This window comes from Orcinus orca, chromosome X (assembly GCF_937001465.1).
Source record: "Orcinus orca chromosome X, mOrcOrc1.1, whole genome shotgun sequence".
Classification (NCBI taxonomy): domain Eukaryota; kingdom Metazoa; phylum Chordata; class Mammalia; order Artiodactyla; family Delphinidae; genus Orcinus; species Orcinus orca.
In genome coordinates this window covers 130373881-130393177 of record NC_064580.1, presented here as the reverse complement: position 1 = coordinate 130393177, position 19297 = coordinate 130373881, and the positions used below count along the sequence as shown (strand labels likewise).

Here is a 19297-nt window from a genome sequence, read left to right as displayed (position 1 = left end):
GCCCTGGGGGGAGCGGGCATGGCCGGCGCCCATCTTCCTGGCGAGAGGCCACCCGCGGGGCCCTCAGGAAGGGAGACTGTGGGGGGATGGAGGGCCGCCGGGTGGGGTGTAGCGGAGGCACCTTTTTGAGGACCCTGGGTGGGGCCGGGACCCGTGAGCTCCGGTGGCCGTTAGAAGTTCCTCTGTGTGTTGTTATGCCCTGTGTTCAATGGTTTCAGTCAATGTTTCTGTTTAATAAATTTCCCTGAACGTTTCATCTGAGTCTGGCCTCTGCTGTGGGCAATGGAGGGAAAGGGCTGCTGCGGGTGAGGGCCGGGGTCCAGAGTCCGATTCCTGCTCAGCACCCATGGGACACCTCTCCGGGGAGAGTGTAAGGTAGGCACTTTGCAGACCCAGACATTGTGAGGGTTTTTCTTCCAGTTCATGGGTGAATTGTAAAGTTTTAGCGCCCTTGACCGTGGGCCGCGTCTCGGGCGATGCTCGTGCTTGAAATCATGGGTGCTGTGCACGGCCCGGAAGGCCAGGGGACACACAGGAGGACTTCTGACCTCGTGGGTCACACGTGGGTCCGTGCACGTCTGCCTGGCCCGGGGGCTCCGGGACCAGAAGGCTGTGCCCGGTTTGCACGAGCGCTCGGCCTGTGGTTCTGCACCCGTGCACGAGTGTCTTCGTGCCCCCTGCGATGACGGGCGTGAAGCAGGAGGCTGACATGCTGACGGGCCTGCCCTTTATGATGTCACTTCCTGGCTGGGCTGTGCTGTCACCCCCGAGCAACCGGAGCACTTCTGTGAGGGGCTGAGCGGGAGTGTGAGCCCAGGGTGCTGCCGGCTGCGCTGCACTGTCCCGTTTACGTGGCGGAGGGGCACGCCGCGCTCCGCATGGCTGCGGACGAGAAGGGCCCCGCCGCGGGCAGGGCGCCCGGCTTCGGCGAGGCGCCTCTTCCTCCCGACACAGCGGCTCCGGCCCTCGGCTCAGGGAGCTGCACCCCCCAGTCCCTCGCCCTGGACCAGCCCGTGCCCGCGGGGCACCCCGACCTCAGGCTGCTGCCTGGAGAAGCCGCTTTCCAGGATTTGACGGAAGAGCCTTTGTTGAAAAGGCCTCGCACCGCCTGCGAGGCCGTGTGGGAAGGCAGCCTGCTCTTCCACCCCTTTCCCAGGAAGCTGTGGACGATCGTCCACAGCAGTCGCTTTGCATCCATTGGGTGGAATGAAGACGGGACTTGCATAGGCGTCAACAGGCCGCTGTTTCAAAAGGAGGTTTTGGACAGGGACGGCCTAGACAAGGTGTTCAAGACAGAACGTGTGGAGAGCTTCATCGGCCAGCTTAACCGCTATGGATTCGGCAAAGTGTGCCAGGACATGCACACGTCCCTCTGCGTGACCAACCTGTCCACGAAGGAGCGGCCCGCCCACGTCCTGAGCGAGGTAAGGAGGGCGGGGGACGGCGGGGGAGGAGCCCTCTCCAGGGGCTGAGCCGCTGGGCCCGGGGGTGGGGGGCGGGTGCCAACCCCGGGGCCGCCTGGGAGGTCGGCAGGCGTGTCGGGAGAGCTTCCTTTAAAGGTGGTACTTGGGCACCGGCGTGACGGCCGGAGCTGGCAGTGCCGCGAGCTGTGTTGGGAAGTTGTTATGGGGGGACCCGAAGTGTTCTCAGCACAAGGACGTCACTTCTCTCCCTCCTCCTTTTCCCTTTGCTGTGTCTGTGTGAGGTGATGCGTGTGAACTGGACCCCCTGTGGTGATCATTTCACAGCACACGCGGGCAAGGTGTCATCCTGTACTCCTGACACGTGGGCAGTGCCGCTCGTGCCTGACACGCAGTCACAGCGGGGGACAAGAGGACACTGCTGCAACGCTGGCCCTTCCCGTCCTCCTGCTCGGGGACAGTGGCCCGCCAGGGGGAGGGGGGAGGTCTGTGTGCCCCCTTGACTCCCATAGCTCCAGAGCATCACTTGAGTGGGGGCGCAGGTCCTTTCCTGGGAAGCAGTCAGCGTCCCCGGTCTGGCCCCTGGAGGTACTGGCCAGGGGGCGATTCGGACACTTCCTTAGAAAGCTACCGAACCTTGTTGCAGTCTCGTACCTGCAAACGCCAAGTCCCCTTTCGTGGGCCTTGTACTCATACTAAGGGGCCATTTTCAGTCATTTTCCAAGGGCGAAAGGTGATGGTGAGTGAGCGAGTCTCGGGGATGTCAACGCTGGGGCACAGCGTCCTGCTGGGACCGGGTCCCGCTTTCTCCAAAGAGGCCTTGGGTCGGCTGGGGGAGGGCGCCCAGGGGCCCAGCCAGGCGGCTGCTGCTTGCGAGCAACTCTTTTGTGACTCGGGGTTTCCTTTTCTCTCTCAACTGCGACCTCAGTTACACTTCTACCACAGTCCCCTGTTTCAGAGAGACTGCCCGCACCTCCTGGTGAGGATGAAGCCGAGAGTACACACTAAACCAGCATCCGGGCAGGTGGACGGCGAGCCGGCAGCCCCGGGGCACCTCCCGGCGCCCAGCGCCGCGGAGCCGCAGGACGGCCTCCCACCGTATCCTGAGCACATCCAGGGGACCCCGAGCTACCCGCAACTCGACCATGCCTCCGCCCTGGCCAGGACTGACTCTGTCGCTCCGGCCCCTCCTCAGACAGCAGCCGAGCCCCCAGCGCCGGATCCCAACGTGCAGGTTCTGGTCCCTCTAGTCCCTGTCCTGGCAGAGGTGGCCCAGCCAGCCGAGGTCCCCTGGCTCTGCTGCGCCTGGCCTCCCGCCCAGATGAGTCCTCCCTGGCCCGTGCCGGGCCTGGCCGCCGCACCCCCCCAAGTCCTCAGCCTTCCCCCCCCACCCCGCGCAGTTCCCGGGGGCCGCGCTGCTGCCTCTTGCGCACCCTGGATGCCTGAGGTGGCCGCCAGGCCTGCCGCCTCCCTGACCTTGATCCGTCGGCCGCTGAGCCACTTCTGCCATCGCTGCGTGGGCTCCCGCTCTTTCCTGGAATACCCGACCCCTCCAGGCAGGCCCACAGAGGACCCTGACCAGGCAGACCCTGCAGACACACGGAGGTGGTAACGCGGCCAGAACCTTGCAGGGCAGTAAAGAGCACGGGCACATGAGAGCGATGTTCCACCCAACACGTGTTTGGCACCTCCGTCCTGGGCGTGGCTGAGCAGTTGAGTCCCCTCAGCAGGAAACGATGACAGGTGACAGCCCACCCCCGGCACAGTGCGGGCACCTAACAGACACCTGGAGAAGCCCCTCAGACGCCCTGTGCCCACCCACTAGAAAGACCCTTGAAGGGCTGGACAAGCACAAGGAAGGCCCTGGCACCCGCGGCTTCACAGTTGCGGGGGCATCGTGTCCAGCAGGGTCTCGATTTGACAGATGAGAAGAGCTCAGGCCTCCCCTGGTCAGAGGCCTGAAAAGAGCCCTTACTGTCCTGAGACGCACAGGTGTGGAGGTGACGGTCCCTGGCAGGGGCCTGCGGGTGTTCAGTTTGGGGGTGCTCTCTGGTGTCTGGACAGCAGGATTGAGGTTTGCTTTTCACTGCAGGTCCTGCGTCTGGAAACATTTTCCTGGTTCTCTTTTCCTTGCCTTTCGAGCTAAACACTTCAAGGGCGCCATGCTCCACCACCGTCTGGGCACTGGGGTGTCGCGCTTATACCGCGAGTCCTTGTGGTCAGCGCCCAGTGATGTGTACAGAGCACTGAAGGCCAGGGCGCACCCCCAGCTCACAGTTGCTGCCTCCACGTGTGGGGGATGGGCCGGGGGACCTGGCCAGGACTCTGTGGCTGTCACAGCGATAGGGCGACATCCCCTCCCAAACACTGCTAAGGAGGGGGTGGGGAGCGGGAATTGCCTGGAGTTCCAGGGGTTAGGACTCTATGCTTTCACTGCGGTGGCCCGGGTTCAATCCCTGGTCGGGGATCTAAGATCCCCCAAGCCTTGTGGGGTGGCCAGAAACACAGAAAAGAAAAAATAGGTGGGTTGGGGGAGGAGGAGAAGTAGACCCAAGGTACCAGGAATGATCCAAGCACCAGCAGCCAGAGGAGCCCCGGGTCTGCCCGGGTGAGGGGTGGTCCCATCTGCCGCTCCCGTCTGTCACAATGCAACAGCTAGTGCACGTCAGGGGGGTCTCTTGAGCAGCCCAACAGCAGTGCCCCAAGTGAACGATGCAAAAATGGACAGAGGGGACGGAAGAAACCGGTCTACAGTAGAAGTGGGAGACTTCGGTCCCCCCTGTGATGGATTCAAATGGATCCCCCAGCTCCCACCCCAACCATTAAGTCCACCTGTTGCAGTGCTAATCCCAAGGTGCATGTATTTGGAGATAGCACCCTTGGGGAAGTCAGTAAGGTTAAATGAGGTCACAAGGGTGGAACCCCAGTCCGACAAGAGCGGTGTCCTTTGGAAAAGAGGAAGAGACACCGAAGATCTCCCTCCCTCTCTCCCTCCCTCGCCCTCTCTTCCTCCCTCCCATCCTCCCTCTCTCTCTCTCCCCCTACCTTTCTCCCCCTCTCTCTTTCCCTCCCTCGCCCCCCTCCCTTTCTCTCTCTCCCTCCCTCGCCCTCTCTTCCTCCCTCCCACCCTCCCTCCCTCAGCCTCTCTTCCACCCTCCCACCCTCTCTCTCCCTCCATTTCTCTCCCCCCCAACTCTCTCTCCCTGCCTCCCTTCTCCCCCACAACCTGTTCAGAGAAGCAGCCAAGTGAGGGACCAAGAGAAAACCAGCTGTCTGCGAGCCAGGAACAGATGCCTTCCCTCACCTGAAACTGCACTTTCCAGCAAGTTGAGGTTGGACTTCTAGCCACCAGGACTGGGACCCAGTACATTTCTGTAGTTTTAGCCACCTCCTCTGTGGGACTTTGCTATGGCAGCTCTAAGCAGACTAACACAGCCTGCTTTCATTATGGGTACAGCGACCAGACAGCACCGCAGTACGGGAATCACAGATTTGAACAGCACTGTACAAAGACTAGGTCTCATGACATGTGTAGATTATTAGCCCCAAGAACAGAATAGACACGTGCTCGTCAAGTGTACCTAGAACGTTCTCCAGGGTACTCCACGCGTCAGGCCACACAGCATCCCTCAGTAAACTTAAGGGGATACAAACAAAAGGGCTGAAATCATACAAAGTATGTCCTCTGGCCAAAATAGAGTGAAATTAGACCTCAATAACAGAAGGAAATGTGGGAAATCTGCAAAGAGAGGGAAATTGAGCCGTGCGTCCCCAAATAACCGCATTAGTCTGGGACGATGCCAAATCCCACAGCACAGGATGAGGGGCTGAAACAGCAGACACAGATTCTCACGGTGGTTCCGACCAGGAGGCCGAGAGGGAGGGTCCAGCAGGGGTGGCTTGTACTGCGGCCGGTCTCCTTGGTTGCAGGTGGCCGTGCTCTTACCGCCCCTCACGTGGTCACCCTCTGTGCACGCACCCCCAGCCCCTGCCTTCTCTCCTTGCGTGTGCTGATCCGCTCTTCCCTCAAGGGCACCAGCCATCTTGGATTAGACCTCATCCTAATGGCCTCATTTCAACCTAAGAACCACTAACTCCAGCCACAGTGACATTCTGAGGTTCTAGGGGATTGGGGCTTCAACATGCAGATTTTGGGGGGACGCAGTTCAGTCCATAACAATAGCCCAGGGAACGTACAAGACATCACAAGGGAAACTAGAAAATACTTTGAAATGAAGAAAACACATACCAAAGCCCCCAGGACTTACGGCACGCGGCCAAAGAGGCACTTGGGACCTAAAGCTGCAAACACCCGTGTTCCAATGGAGGCGACACCTCAGATCAACCGCCTCATCTTGAACGGGGACAAGCGAGAAGACGAGGAAGGCGAGCCCAAGCATTCTGACAACAAATGTTCACGAGAAAAGAAAAACTGCGCTAATCCACGTACGCGGGGATCCCAAGACGTGCACTGGTCGGGAATCCTCACAACATGGGGGAGGGCGCATCCTTCTTACACACTCAGTAACAAGAGCTACAGCCACCGACCACTTCATTTGGCCCAGGCTTTCTACAAGCAGGTCACATCATGGGGAAACCCACACCAATGCTTTTGCCTGGTACTGTTAGGAGGCCCATTTTACAGATGGAGAAATCGAGGCGTAGGGAGTCTCCATGATTTGATCAGCTTGTCACTAGAAGGACTCTTATTCAAGCTAAGCATCATATGCGTGCAAAGACCCATCCCCGCACTGGCCTGACCTGTCTCCCCAACAGTCAAGGGGGATTCAGCTGTCCTCCACGGGGTCCTACTACCTGACGCCTCAGGCCACATAATGGAGAAAACACAGGGAAGCCAGGCATTAGTGCCCATGAGAGCCTGACACTGGATTCTGCCCACGTGGCCTCCCCAGCCCCATCAGGTCACCATATCTCGTGAAATGGACACGAGGGCCAGGGAGGAGGGTGAGGGTCTAGGACTGAGGGCGTGAGGATGGAGAAGGGTCCCGGACGTGGGGGTCCGAGGCACGGCCCTCTGAAGGCGGCTCCTATGCTCAGGCTTGGGCCCTGCTCTCTCCTTCCACTGCCCACTCTGCTCCCTTCTGTCCCAGCGGCGTGGTGGCCCCACGTTCTCCTGCAGGCTCACTTCCCCGGGCACACTGGCTGTCAGGCAGGCGGCAAGCCTGCATTCAAAGCACGGGGACCGCCGGGCTGGAGGGCTCTCCGCATTCCCACGGGGCGTGAGTGTCTGTGCCCTTCAGGGCCCTGCGGATGCCCCTCCTCCTGGATGCTTGCTCACACGTGGCTTTACACCCTGCTGCTGTCTTGTGAATGTCACTTGGCTTCACACCCTGCATCCCGCCACCAACCCAGCCCTATCCCTGTGCCCAGCCCCAGCTCAGGGACCACGGACAGGCACAGGCCCGGGCCCCGCACTTGCTCACAAAGGCCCCTAAAGCAGCAGCCGGCGATATTTGCCACAGAGGAGGGTAGGCGAGAGCCAGGCGGGAGGTCAGCCCTTTGCCAAGGAGGCTGGAGCTCAGAGCACACGTTAGCTGGGGCTGGGGAATGGGGGCTTCTCGGGAAACAGGGCCACGGCTGAGACAACTCACACCAGCCCCTCAGGGGGCAGGCTCAGCGCACGCAGAGAACGTCAGAGCTTCCCGCTGATGGGCAGCAGCTCCCGTGTGCCCTGCGCCACCCTGCTCAGGACTGGCTGTGTGCCGGGGTGGTGTGTGCTCGTCCAGAGTCTACTGGGGAGGGCGCTGCTGCCCCCCTGAAAAGTGTCTCCCTGAATGTCCCTGGGGCGCTCTTGGCGTGTCCCGGCCGCTGCTGCGCTGCCTGCCACGGCCGTCCCTGGGCTAGCACTGTCCCCCATCAGTCAGTTCACTGCACGAACGGGCACTAGGAATCCCTGCTTTCCCCCGGGAGGTCCCCACGGGGCTCTGCTCCTGGAGCACCCGTTGTCCCAAGAGCACCCATTTCCTGCTGGGGTCCAGGGCTGCAGCTCACCGGCAGCGGCATCTGCTCCCACCTGCCTCCCCCGGCCAGCCCAGGGCAGGTCAGATGGGATCTGGTGGGTGCTGTTCCTTCCACCTCTCTGGGGCGGCTGACCCTCTTCACAGCCTGCATCACCGGGACCCCAAAGCCCTCTCCTGCCTGGCTCCTTTCCAAACCCTCATGCGGGTCTGCGGGTGGCTGGGGCCTGGGGGAGCGTCCTGGGGACCACCCCTGCCATCTGCTACAGCCTGTCCCTCTGCTCAAACACCCTGATCGGGGACACCAGAGTCCTAGCCGGCTCTGCGGGTGGCTGACAGGACACGCCTGTGCCTCTCGCACTCAGGCTCAAAAACCAAAACCTCACGGTCACATTCAGAAGGCCATCAGCGTACTCAAACATTTGGGCATTACGTAGGGAATGATTTCAAAGTAAGTCGGAAGCACAGAGATTCGCCCCACATCCACGCGGCAATGATTATCACTTACCAACCACGAGGAGACTCGCCGAGTGCCTACATCACGTCCTGCCAGCTCCACCCGAACCATGATATTGGTCGGGGGGGGGATGCTTCTCTGGGACATTCAGGTAAACATACATGCACGAGGTCATCAGGACCGGGGCCTGAGCGGCTCCTAGTCGGGGGACAGGCAGGGCAAAAGCCAGGCTGTGCAGACCGAGGCCAGGTTCTGGAGAGAGTGGGCGCTGTGGGCAGCAGGGTCACCCCTGAGGGGGACTCGGGGCTGGGCCCCACGAGGACGCCCCCGACCCCAACGGGGCCGTTCGGCAGCTGGCGGCTGCCCTCCTGACAGAGACTCAGCACAGCCCCGCGGGGACGGATGGGTGCAGCTCAGGGACCTAAGGGCGCGGGTTGCTTGAGGGAAATGCCCTCCGCCAGCTCCCTGTGGGGCAGCCTCTCTCTGGAACACCTCCAACCCTGCCCAGGGCCTTAAAGGCACAGAGTCTGGCATCTCACATCTAAGGGTCAAAGGTGCAGGACTTAAGACCCTGGGGGAGGAAACACAGTGGTCTGTGTCTGTGTTGTCATGGCTTGAGGACTAACCCCCGACCCCGGTGTGCCTTCGATACAGACGGCCGTGACAAAAATGCTTCTGCTCAGAATTCAGTGGCAAAGGGTCATCACATGACCCCTCCCAAGTGAAGAGGACTCTGGCAGTGCTGTGTCCCCACTTGTGCGGGGAGGAGAGGAAGACAAGATGGGGACGAGCACCTGACGGCTCTCCAATGCCACACTGCCTAGTAGAGGCTCAACAAAAGCAGCGCTTACCATTTGTGATGACAAAATCCCCTTCTTTTCCGGCAGGAGTGTCTGAGCAGGTTACATTGGCCCTGAAATTCTCCACCTTTTCCAAGTGCCCACCTGCTATATGGCAGGTGCTTCAAATCCAGGATCCCACGTAATGTTCACGTTGTCGTACGGCGCTCAGCAGGGAGGGCTGCCTCTTTAGCCCCCGGCGCCGTCTGCACCTCCCACTGCAGTGACCTCCCAATCCCATTAGGCCCAGGAGTTGCCCCTTCCTTTCGATGCCAGGTCACAGCCCAAACCTGTGGGTCTCTGATGCCGCCATATTTCTGCACCTGCCTGAACGCGGGGACACTGGCGGACGTTGCTTCTTAGTGGCTAGGACTTATTTCTAGTATTATTCTGATCCCAGACTCTGTCCTTCTCCCCTCTGGAAATTGCTTTCTTTTCATGACATCTCAGAGAATTTGCAGCTCCATAGGAAACGGAATAGAAAACCAGTCAAAATTGCTGTTCTGTGTGTTTTACTCCTGGAGGATTTATTATTCAATTTGGATGTGTGTGTGTGTGTGTGTGTGTGTGTGTGTGTGTGTGTGTGTGTGTGTCGGCATGGAGGGAAGGGTGGTGATTTCCCCAGCTGGGTGCAGCTCACGCAAAGCTCCCAGGATTCCAGTCACACGGCGACTCCTTTCCACTTCGGCAGCCTCTCTTCTTTCAAACCCCCTATTTTCATTCATTTCATCCCACTGAAATCTAGACCTTGCTCACAAGTGGCCAAAGTAAACTCCAGGTGACTAAAATGGTCGTTTCCATACAGTTGGTAATTGGCTCTCCCAGGGCAGGGAGAGGAGGGCCAGCCCCGGGAATACCGAGCAGGGCTTCAAAGAGCAAGACCCTCATTTCTCTGGAAATCCTTGCAGATGGCGGGTATGAAACACCTACCTCTTCACTGTGGCCCACTGCAATGCAACAAGAGCCAGCACCCCTTCCTTCCTGCCCCAGGGCGAGATTTCTCTCGGCTTTATCCATGACCCAGAAGGACATCTCACAGCAATGTCCCATTTCAGACTTTCCCCTGCAACCCAAGACACACCCTCTGCATGTCTGGCTGCTGCCACCACCCAGCTTCATCACCATCACCTCCCACAGAAGGAACCCCCACTTCCCAAAGGCCCAAAGTGCCCTGGCTCGGGGCACTTAACACTCCAGGGCTCGCTCCTGGAGCCCCACCGCCTCGTCCCATGTTGTCTTATTCTGTGGGACTTAGGGGACGTCTCACCACCTTCCTCATGTGACAGTGGCTCCTAGACCATCACTCTAGGTGTGGGTGTGTCCTGCTTTTCCTAGCGTTCCCGCTACTAACACAGGCCCTTCCGGAGAGCAGAGGCTCCGTGGAGGTCTGCGGAATAAACAAGCCAGTGGGCAGGGGGCTTATTGACGCAGATGAACCTTCTCCTACTTTCTTAAAATACCCGTGCAAATCCAACTCAACAGAGATAGTTCGTTTTATTTACAGAATGACAGACAAGACAGGGAAGCAAGAATTGGAACAACAATGACTCTTATTTTTCTATTTCTTCTCCCATCTATATCACTGCTAAGTACTTCCACATTTCCAGAGCAGTTCTGATTCCAATTCCCTGTTATCTTGTACACGGTCACAAAACGAACTGGGAGATTTCCCAACCTCTCTTACAAAACAGCAAAACTCTTGTTCTTGAACTGAATTAGTGCAAATACCTGTGGGATTAACGTCATACACAAAGTTAGACACTGAAGCTTGTTTAGTCTTCTATTCAAAGAACCAACATTTGAAAAATTCCTAAAGAAAACAGACATGGAAGTCCATGTCAACATACACAACAGGAACCCAAAATGCTGCACACCGGCTTCCCCCAACTCGCCCGGCTCTCACTGCTTAGAAGGCTGACCGCTCCCTCTTCAAACTCAGAGTGAAGGAGAAGCCCCCCTTCCTGCCCCACGGGAGAAGCTGCTGGACATGGGACTGGCTGCTGCACTGGCTCAGGCTCCCTCTTCCTCATCGCTCACACTCCCTGCAGACACGGATGGGAAGAACCTGGGATCCATGCTATTGCTCCTGAGCAGATGCTGCAGGACCTGCCACTTGCTGGTCTCCGCGTAGGCCCGGGCACCCCACAGGAACTCGTAGCGGGCAGGGTCGCTGTGGGGCACCTGCCGGTACTCCAGGTAACCCGTATGCACCCACACTTCGGTGAGCAGTTCCCTCCCGCCACAAAACCCCAGGGTGTCTAGCACTCCCCAAACATCCTCCTCAGGGACGCGGTCACCGAACAGGGTGACCATGGTCAGGACCAGCAAAGGGAGACCGGCCTCGGGCGTGCACTGCCAGTCGCTCAGCACTGCATCCCAGGTGAGGCCCAGGGTGGGGACCAGGACGTAGGTGCGCTCGCGGGGGTCCACCTCCTCCACGTCCACGCCAAACACCAGATACAGGCACTCGCAAACGAGGCGGAAGACCACGGGGAAGTGGTCCCGATGCTCCTGGAGGACCGTACTCAGCATCTCCGCCTCGGAGGTTGGCTCCCCGTTACGAAACTTGACGAGCAGGAACCCCACCAGGTCAGCCATCAGCGCAACAAGTGCCTCACGGGACAAGGGATCGGCATAGGCGGAGAAGGAGGGGGCGCCAGGGGAGGCGGAGGACGAGGGGGATGCGGCCTCCTCCCCCGCAGCCCCCAGCAGCGGCGCCTCCACCGGACCCTGGGCCGGGACTGGGGCCTCAAGGTCGGCCTCAGGCTGGCGGAGCTCACTCATCTCGACCAGGGGCCTGATCACTGGGGTCGAGCCGCCCACGGGAGTGTGGGCACGGGTGACAGGCGTGAACCTCATACCTGGGGAAGAGAGGGGGTGTGAGCGGCCTCGGCGGAGAAAGGCACCCTGGGCAGCCCTGACAAAGGCCACTTACAGGTCTCGTCTTAAGGGCTGCCCTCGGGCCTCACAGGGGCACTCCTCCTGGGTGGCCTGTCCCCTGCCAACCTGAAGAAGGAAGTGAGGGGGCTCCTCAGGGTGCAGCCAGCACGGCCCCAGGTTCTGGGGCTGACAGGGCGGTGGGGTGACTTGGGTGTTGTGGGGTCCCCTCTGTTCTGGGAGGGGGAGCCCCTGGGTACACACTCAGGGCACGCACCTCCCCTTGGCTCCTGGCGCTGCCTGGGCCTCCTCTGCTCTGTGCCCTGAGGACACGGTCCTCAGACCTGGGCCTTCGCCTCCCGGGTCCTGGAGCCCCTGTAAGAGGAATGGAGGGCGCACCTCTTGTGTACACTGTGGCACAGCTCTGGGCCTCGGTGCTGGTAGGAGGATTGGGCCGGACTCTGTGAGGTCCCCCCAGTTCTGAGTTCTGGGGTGGGTGGTCCCCTCGGGGCTCGCTCGTCGTGCTCACTGTTCCCCTTAAGGGCCTGGACCCTCCCCTTTGCGGGCCGGAAGGGAAACTCAGAACAGGACCCCGAATCGGAACAAAAAGCAGTGAGGGGGCCCCACAGGTGGCCGCACCTGCCCAGGGCCTCCCGAGGGTCCTAGGATGGGGAGATGCTGGGTCCTCACCTCCTCCTCACATCCTGCCTGGCCTCCCAGCGCTGACCACAGGGGCAGGTTTCTGTTGAGGCCCCTGTTCCAGGGCTGGGGGTCTGCTCAGTCCTCCCTCGGGGTCCTGGGAGTCCACCTTCTGTGGACCTGAAGGCTCACCCCTCACACCAAACACCTGACCTCCTGAGGACCCCGACCCAGAGGTCAGGAAACATCTCATCTGCTGACCGCGCTCTGGCGCCGCCAAGGCCCCCGCGGAAGGGCAAAGGATCCCTCCCTGTGTCGGGGTCTAACGTCCTCAGTCCTTCCTTCCTCGCGTGCAGGCTGGACTCTGGGCAGGACCTGGGATTGTCCCGTCTGCCAGTGTGAGTCCCTGCTCCTTATACCAGGTCTCCAGTCTCTCCGAGACTCTGACGTCAGGACGTCAGGACAGGCCTACTGTGCTCATCCCACCCCGGGGCCTCCCACGGCCACCTGCAAGGGCGGTGATCTGCTGGGTCCCTTTTGTCCTCCCTCAGGGTCCCCTCAGTCCTGCCTAAGGGCCCTAACCTTAGTCCACCAGGGACCTGACATTTTACCCTCTGCCCTCATGAGACCCCGCCCCTTATCCCAGGTCCCCAGCTTCTCTGAGACCCGGATGTCAGGAAGTGCTGCACGTGGCGGCCTCCCAGGGCCAACTCAGTTCTGGGTTGCAGGCTGCCCTCAGTGCTCCCTCAGGGCCCTCACCTTGACTCCACACAGGACCTGGGATTCTCTTCTGTGCCCACCAGACACCCCGCCCCTTATACCCCCTCTGCAGCCTCTCTGAGACGCCGCCCCGTGCTCCCCCTCTCCAGGGTGTCTGAGACCCGGATGTCAGGAAGTGCTGCACCTGTTCATCCCGCCCTATGGCTGGAAGGGCCAACTCGGTCCTGGGATCCAGGTTCCCCTCAGTCCACACTCAGTGCTCTCACCCTGACTCCACATAGGAACTGGGATTCTCTCCTGTGCCCGCCTAGGATCCCGCCCCTTATACCCCCTTCCCAGCCTCTCTGAGACCCCGCCCCGTGCTCCCCCTCCCCAGCGTCTCTGAGACCCGGATGTCAGGAAGTGCTGCACGTGCTCATTCTGCCCTATGGCCTCCCAGGGCCAACTCTGTTCTGGGGTCCAGGCTCCCCTCAGTCCTCCCTTAGGGCCCTCACCTTGACTCCACGGAGGACCTGGGATTCTCTCCCGTGCCCACCAGACACCCCTACCCTTATACCCCCTCCCCAGCCTCTCTGAGACCCCGCCCCGTGCTCCCCCTCCCCAGCGTCTCTGAGACCCGGATGTCAGGAAGTGCTGCACGTGCTCATTCTGCCCTATGGCCTCCCAGGGCCAACTCAGTTCTAGGGTCCAGGATCTCCTCAGTCCTCCCACAGGGCACTCACCTTGTCTCCACGGAGGACCTGGGATTCTCTCCCGTGCCCACCAGACACCCCGACCCTTATACCCCCTCCCTAGCCTCTCTGAGACCCCGCCCCGTACTCCCCTCCCCAGCGTCTCTGAGACCCGGATGTCAGGAAGTGCTGCACGTGCTCATTCTGCCCTCTGGCCTCCCAGGGCCAACTCTGTTCTGGGGTCCAGGCTCCCCTCACTCCTCCCTCAGGGCCCTCACCTTGACTCAACGAAGGACCTGGGATTCTCTCCCGTGCCCACGAGACACCCCGACCCTTATACTGCCTCCCCAGCCTCTCTGAGACCCCGCCCCGTGCTCCCCCTCCCCAGCGTCTCTGAGACCCGGATGTCAGGAAGTGCTGCACGTGCTCATCCCGCCCTATGGCCTCCCAGGGCCAACTCTGTTCTGGGGTCCAGGCTCCCCTCAGTCCTCCCTCAGGGCACTCACCTTGACTCAACGAAAGAGCTGGAATTCTCTCCCGTGCCCACCAGACACCCCGACCCTTATACTGCCTCCCAGCCTCTCTGAGGCCCCGCCCCGTGCTCCCCATCCGCAGCGTCTCTGAGACCCGGATGTCAGGAAGTGCTGCACGTGCTCATCCCGCCCTATGGCCTCCCAGGGCCAACTCTGTTCTGCGGTCCGGGCTCTCCTCAGTCTTCCCTCAGGGCCCTCACCTTGACTCCACGGAGGACCTGGGATTCTCTCCCGTGCCCACCAGACACCCCGACCCTTATACCCCCTCCCTAGCCTCTCTGAGACCCCGCCCCGTACTCCCCTCCCCAGCGTCTCTGAGACCCGGATGTCAGGAAGTGCTGCACGTGCTCAGAGACCTGGATGTCAGGAAGTGCTGCACGTGCTCATCCCGCCCTATGGCCTCCCAGGGCCAACTCTGTGCTGGGGTCCAGGTTCCCCTCAGTCCTCCTTCAGGGTGCTCACCTTGTCTCCACGCAGGACCTGGGATTCTCTTCCGTGCTCAGCAGACACCCCGACCCTTATACCGCCACCCCAGCCTCTCTGAGACCCCGCCCCGTGCCCCCCCTCCGCAGCGTCTCTGAGACCCGGATGTCAGGAAGTGCTGCACGTGCTCATCCCGCCCTATGGCCTCCCAGGGCCAACTGTGTTCTGGGGTCCAGGCTCCCCTCAGTCCTCCCTCAGGGCGCTCACCTTGACTCAACGCAAGACGTGGGATTCTCTTCCGTGCCCACCAGACACCCCGACCCTTATACGCCCTCCCCAGCGTCTCTAAAACCCGGATGTCTGGAAGTGCCGCACTTGTTCATCCCGCCCTATGGCCTCCCAGGGCCAACTCTGTTCTGGGGTCCAGGCTCCCCTCAGTCCTCCCTCAGGGCCCTCACCTTGACTCTGCGCAGGACCTGGATTCTCTCCTGTGCCCACCTGAGACCCCGCCCCTTATACCCGCTCCACAGTCTCTGTCAGACCCTCACGCTTATACCCTTCCCTGCCTTCAGCCCTGGGAGGCCCTGGGGCAGAATGAGCACTTGGCAGCGAGTCCTCACTTACGTATCCAGGTCTCAGGCTTCGGAACAGGTATAAGCGTCCGCTCTCAGGTGTGCTATGGCTAGAATCGTGGAAGCGTGGAGTCAAGGTGAGTGCCCTGAGGGAGGACTGAGGGGATCCTGGCCCCAGAACAGAGTTGGCCCTGGGAGGCCATAGGGCGGGATGAACAGGTGCAGCACTTCCTGACATCCGGGTCTCAGACACCCTGGAGAGGGGAGTACGGGGCGGGGTCTCAGAGAGGCTAGGGAGGGGGTATAAGGGTAGGGGTGTCTGGTGGGCACGGGAGAGAATCCCAGGTCCTCCGTGGAGACAAGGTGAGTGCCCTGTGGGAGGACTGAGGAGATCCTGGACCCTAGAACTGAGTTGGCCCTGGGAGGCCATAGGGCAGAATGAGCACGTGCAGCACTTCCTGACATCCGGGTCTCAGAGACGCTGGGGAGGGGGAGCACGGGGCGGGGTCTCAGAGAGGCTGGGAAGGGGGTATAAGGGGCGGGATCCTAGGCGGGCACAGGAGAGAATCCCAGTTCCTATGTGGAGTCAGGGTGAGAGCACTGAGTGTGGACTGAGGGGAACCTGGATCCCAGGACCGAGTTGGCCCTTCCAGCCATAGGGCGGGATGAACAGGTGCAGCACTTCCTGACATCCGGGTCTCAGACACCCTGGAGAGGGGGAGCACGGGGCGGCGTCTCAGAGAGGCTGCAGAGGGGGTATAAGGGGCGGGGTGTCTGGTGGGCACAGAAGAGAATCCCAGGTCCTGTGTGGAGTCAAGGTGAGGGCCCTGAGGGAGCACTGAGGGCAGCCTGCAACCCAGAACTGAGTTGGCCCTGGGAGGCCGCCACGTGCAGCACTTCCTGACATCCGGGTCTCAGAGAAGCTGGGGACCTGGGATAAGGGGCGGGGTCTCATGAGGGCAGAGGGTAAAATGTCAGGTCCCTGGTGGACTAAGGTTAGGGCCCTTAGGCAGGACTGAGGGGACCCTGAGGGAGGACAAAAGGGACCCAGCAGATCACCGCCCTTGCAGGTGGCCGTGGGAGGCCCCGGGGCGGGATGAGCACGGTAGGTCTGTCCTGACGTCCTGACGTCAGGGTCTCGGAGAGACTGGAGACCTGGTATAAGGAGCAGGGACTCACACTGGCAGACGGGACAATCCCAGGTCCTGCCCAGAGTCCAGCCTGCACGCGAGGAAGGAAGGACTGAGGACGTTAGACCCCGACACAGGGAGGGATCCTTTGCCCTTCCGCGGGGGCCTTGGCGGCGCCAGAGCGCGGTCAGCAGATGAGATGTTTCCTGACCTCTGGGTCGGGGTCCTCAGGAGGTCAGGTGTTTGGTGTGAGGGGTGAGCCTTCAGGTCCGCAGAGGGTGGACTCCCAGGACCCCGAGGGAGGACTGAGCAGACCCCCAGCCCTGGAACAGGGGCCTCAACAGAAACCTGCCCCTGTGGTCAGCGCTGGGAGGCCAGGCAGGATGTGAGGAGGAGGTGAGGACCCAGCATCTCCCCATCCTAGGACCCTCGGGAGGCCCTGGGCAGGTGCGGCCACCTGTGGGGCCCCCTCACTGCTTTCTGTTCAGATTCGGGGTCCTGTTCTGAGTTTCCCCTCCGGCCTGCAAAGGGGAGGGTCCAGGCCCTTAAGGGGAACAGTGAGCACGACGAGCGACCCCGAGGGGACCACCCACCCCAGAACTCAGAACTGGGGGGACCTCACGGAGTCCGGCCCAATCCTCCTACCAGCACCGAGGCCCAGAGCTGTGCCACAGTGTACACAAGAGGTGCGCCCTCCATTCCTCTTACAGGGGCTCCAGGACCCGGGAGGCGAAGGCCCAGGTCTGAGGACCGTGTCCTCAGGGCACAGAGCAGAGGAGGCCCAGGCAGCGCCAGGAGCCAAGGGGAGGTGCGTGCCCTGAGTGTGTACCCAGGGGCTCCCCCTCCCAGAACAGAGGGGACCCCACAACACCCAAGTCACCCCACCGCCCTGTCAGCCCCAGAACCTAGGGCCGTGCTGGCTGCACCCTGAGGAGCCCCCTCACTTCCTTCTTCAGGTTGGCAGGGGACAGGCCACCCAGGAGGAGCGCCCCTGTGAGGCCCGAGGGCAGCCCTTAAGACGAGACCTGTAAGTGGCCTTTGTCAGGGCTGCCCAGGGTGCCTTTCTCCGCCGAGGCCGCTCACACCCCCTCTCTACCCCAGGTACGAGGTCCCCTGCCCACACTCCCGTGGGCGGCCCGACCCCAGTGATCAGGCCCCCGGTCGAGATGAGTGAGCTCCGCCAGCCTGAGGCCGACCTTGAGGCCCCAGTCCCGGCCCAGGGTCCGGTGGAGGCGCCGCTGCTGGGGGCTGCGGGGGAGGAGGCCGCATCCCCCTCGTCCTCCGCCTCCCCTGGCGCCCCCTCCTTCTCCGCCTATGCCGAGCCCTTGTCCCGTGAGGCACTTGTTGCGCTGATGGCTGACCTGGTGGGGTTCCTGCTCGTCAAGTTTCGTACCGGGGAGCCGACCTCCGAGGCGGAGATGCTGAGTACGGTCCTCCGGGAGCATCGGGACCACTTCCCCGTGGTCTACAGCCATGCTTGCGAGTGCCTGCAGCTGCTGTTTGGCTTGGACGTGAAGGAGGTGGACCCCCGCGAGCGCACCTACGTCCTGGTCCCCACCCTGGGCCTCACCTGGGATGCAGTGCTGAGCGACTGGCAGTGCACGCCCGAGGCCGGTCTCCCTCTGCTGGTCCTGACCATGGTCACCCTGTTCGGTGACCGCGTCCCTGAGGAGGATGTTTGGGGAGTGCTCGGCAACATGGGGGTGTGTGCCGGGAGGGTGCCCTGCATGTATGGGGAGCCCAGGGAGCTGCTCACCGAAGTGTGGGTGCAGGAGGGCTACCTGGAGTACCGGCAGGTGCCCCACAGTGACCCTGCCCGCTACGAGTTCCTGTGGGGTGCCCGGGCCTACGCGGAGACCAGCAAGTGGCAGGTCCTGGAGCATCTGCTCAGGGTCAGTAGCTTGGATCCCAGGTCCTTCCCATCCCTGTGTGCAGGGGGTGTGAGCGACGAGGAAGAGGGAGCCTGAGCCAGAGCAGCAGCCAGGCTCCTTCCAGGCCCAAGTTCACTGGTAGCAAGTGAGGCTGGTCCTTCACTCTGAGTTTGAAGAGAGAGCGGTCGAGTTTCCAAGTAGTGAGGGCCCCTGCGAGTGGGGGGAACATGGTGTGTAGCATCTTTGGGTTCCTCTTGTGTAAGATAACATGGAATATCATCTGTGTTTTCTTTAGGAATTTTTCAAATATTGTTCCATTTAAGAGAAGGCTTAATAAGCTTCAGTATCTAAGTTTGCAAATGACATTAATCACACATGTATTTGCACTAATTCAGTTCAATGACAAGAGTTTTGCAATTGTGTAAAACAAATTGTAAGATTCCCATATTATTTTGTGATGGTGAACAAGATAACATGGCATTGGAATAGGAGTTTACTTGGAAATGTGAAAGTAATTAGCAGTACAACTGAAGGCCACCACGTTGTTCCTCGGGACACCCCGTCGTCCGCTCAGTGGTGGGTACCCTGCTGTGGGACTTTCCTGTTCCAGCCATAGGGCAGGGCCAGGCCCCGAGCATGTGGGCCAGAGGGGGAGTGGCTGACCTGGGGGAGCGGGCATTGCCGGCACCCACCTTCCTGGCGAGACACCACCCGCAGGGCCCTCAGGAAGGGAGGCAGTGGGGGGATGGAGGGCCGCCGGGTGGGGTGTAGCGGAGGCACCTTTTTGAGGACCCTGGGGGGGGCCGTGACCCCCGGACTCTGGTGGCTGTTACACGTTCCTCTCTGTGTTATCATGCCCTCTGTTCAATGGTTTCAGTCAATGTTTCTCTTAGTAAATTTCCCTGAACGTTTCATCTGAGTCTGGCCTCTGCTGTGGGCAATGGAGGGAAAGGGCTGCTGCGGGTGAGGGCGGGGGTCCAGAGTCTGATTCCTGCTTAGCACCCATGGGACACCTCTCCAGGGAGAGGGTAAGGTAGGCACTTTGCAGACCCAGAGATGGTGAGCGCTTTTTTCCATTTCATAGGTGAATTGTAAAGTTTTAGCAAAAACTGATAATTGCCTAAAAAGGCAGTAGAGAAGTTAAAATGTAAATGAAAACCTTGATT

The 19297-nt window shown here is 60.8% G+C and overlaps 3 protein-coding genes across 3 annotated transcripts; 2 read left to right on the top strand and 1 right to left on the bottom strand.

Annotated features, from left to right (window-relative positions):
- Positions 1-878: 878 nt before the first annotated feature.
- Positions 879-3033, top strand: LOC125962963 (heat shock transcription factor, X-linked-like). Its single transcript, XM_049704548.1, has 2 exons — positions 879-1424; positions 2380-3033. The coding sequence occupies exons 1-2, from the start codon at positions 879-881 to the stop codon at positions 3031-3033; spliced, it is 1200 nt and encodes a 399-aa protein (XP_049560505.1).
- A 7672-nt stretch (positions 3034-10705) lies between these two features.
- On the bottom strand, positions 10706-11479 carry LOC125962962 (melanoma-associated antigen 8-like). Its single transcript, XM_049704547.1, has one exon. The coding sequence runs from the start codon at positions 11477-11479 to the stop codon at positions 10706-10708; it is 774 nt and encodes a 257-aa protein (XP_049560504.1).
- A 5844-nt stretch (positions 11480-17323) lies between these two features.
- LOC101282035 (melanoma-associated antigen 10-like) lies at positions 17324-18382 on the top strand. The gene has a single exon (XM_004284099.2). It carries the CDS (start codon positions 17427-17429, stop codon positions 18225-18227), a length of 801 nt encoding a protein of 266 aa, XP_004284147.2. The 5' UTR covers positions 17324-17426; the 3' UTR covers positions 18228-18382.
- Positions 18383-19297: the final 915 nt, after the last annotated feature.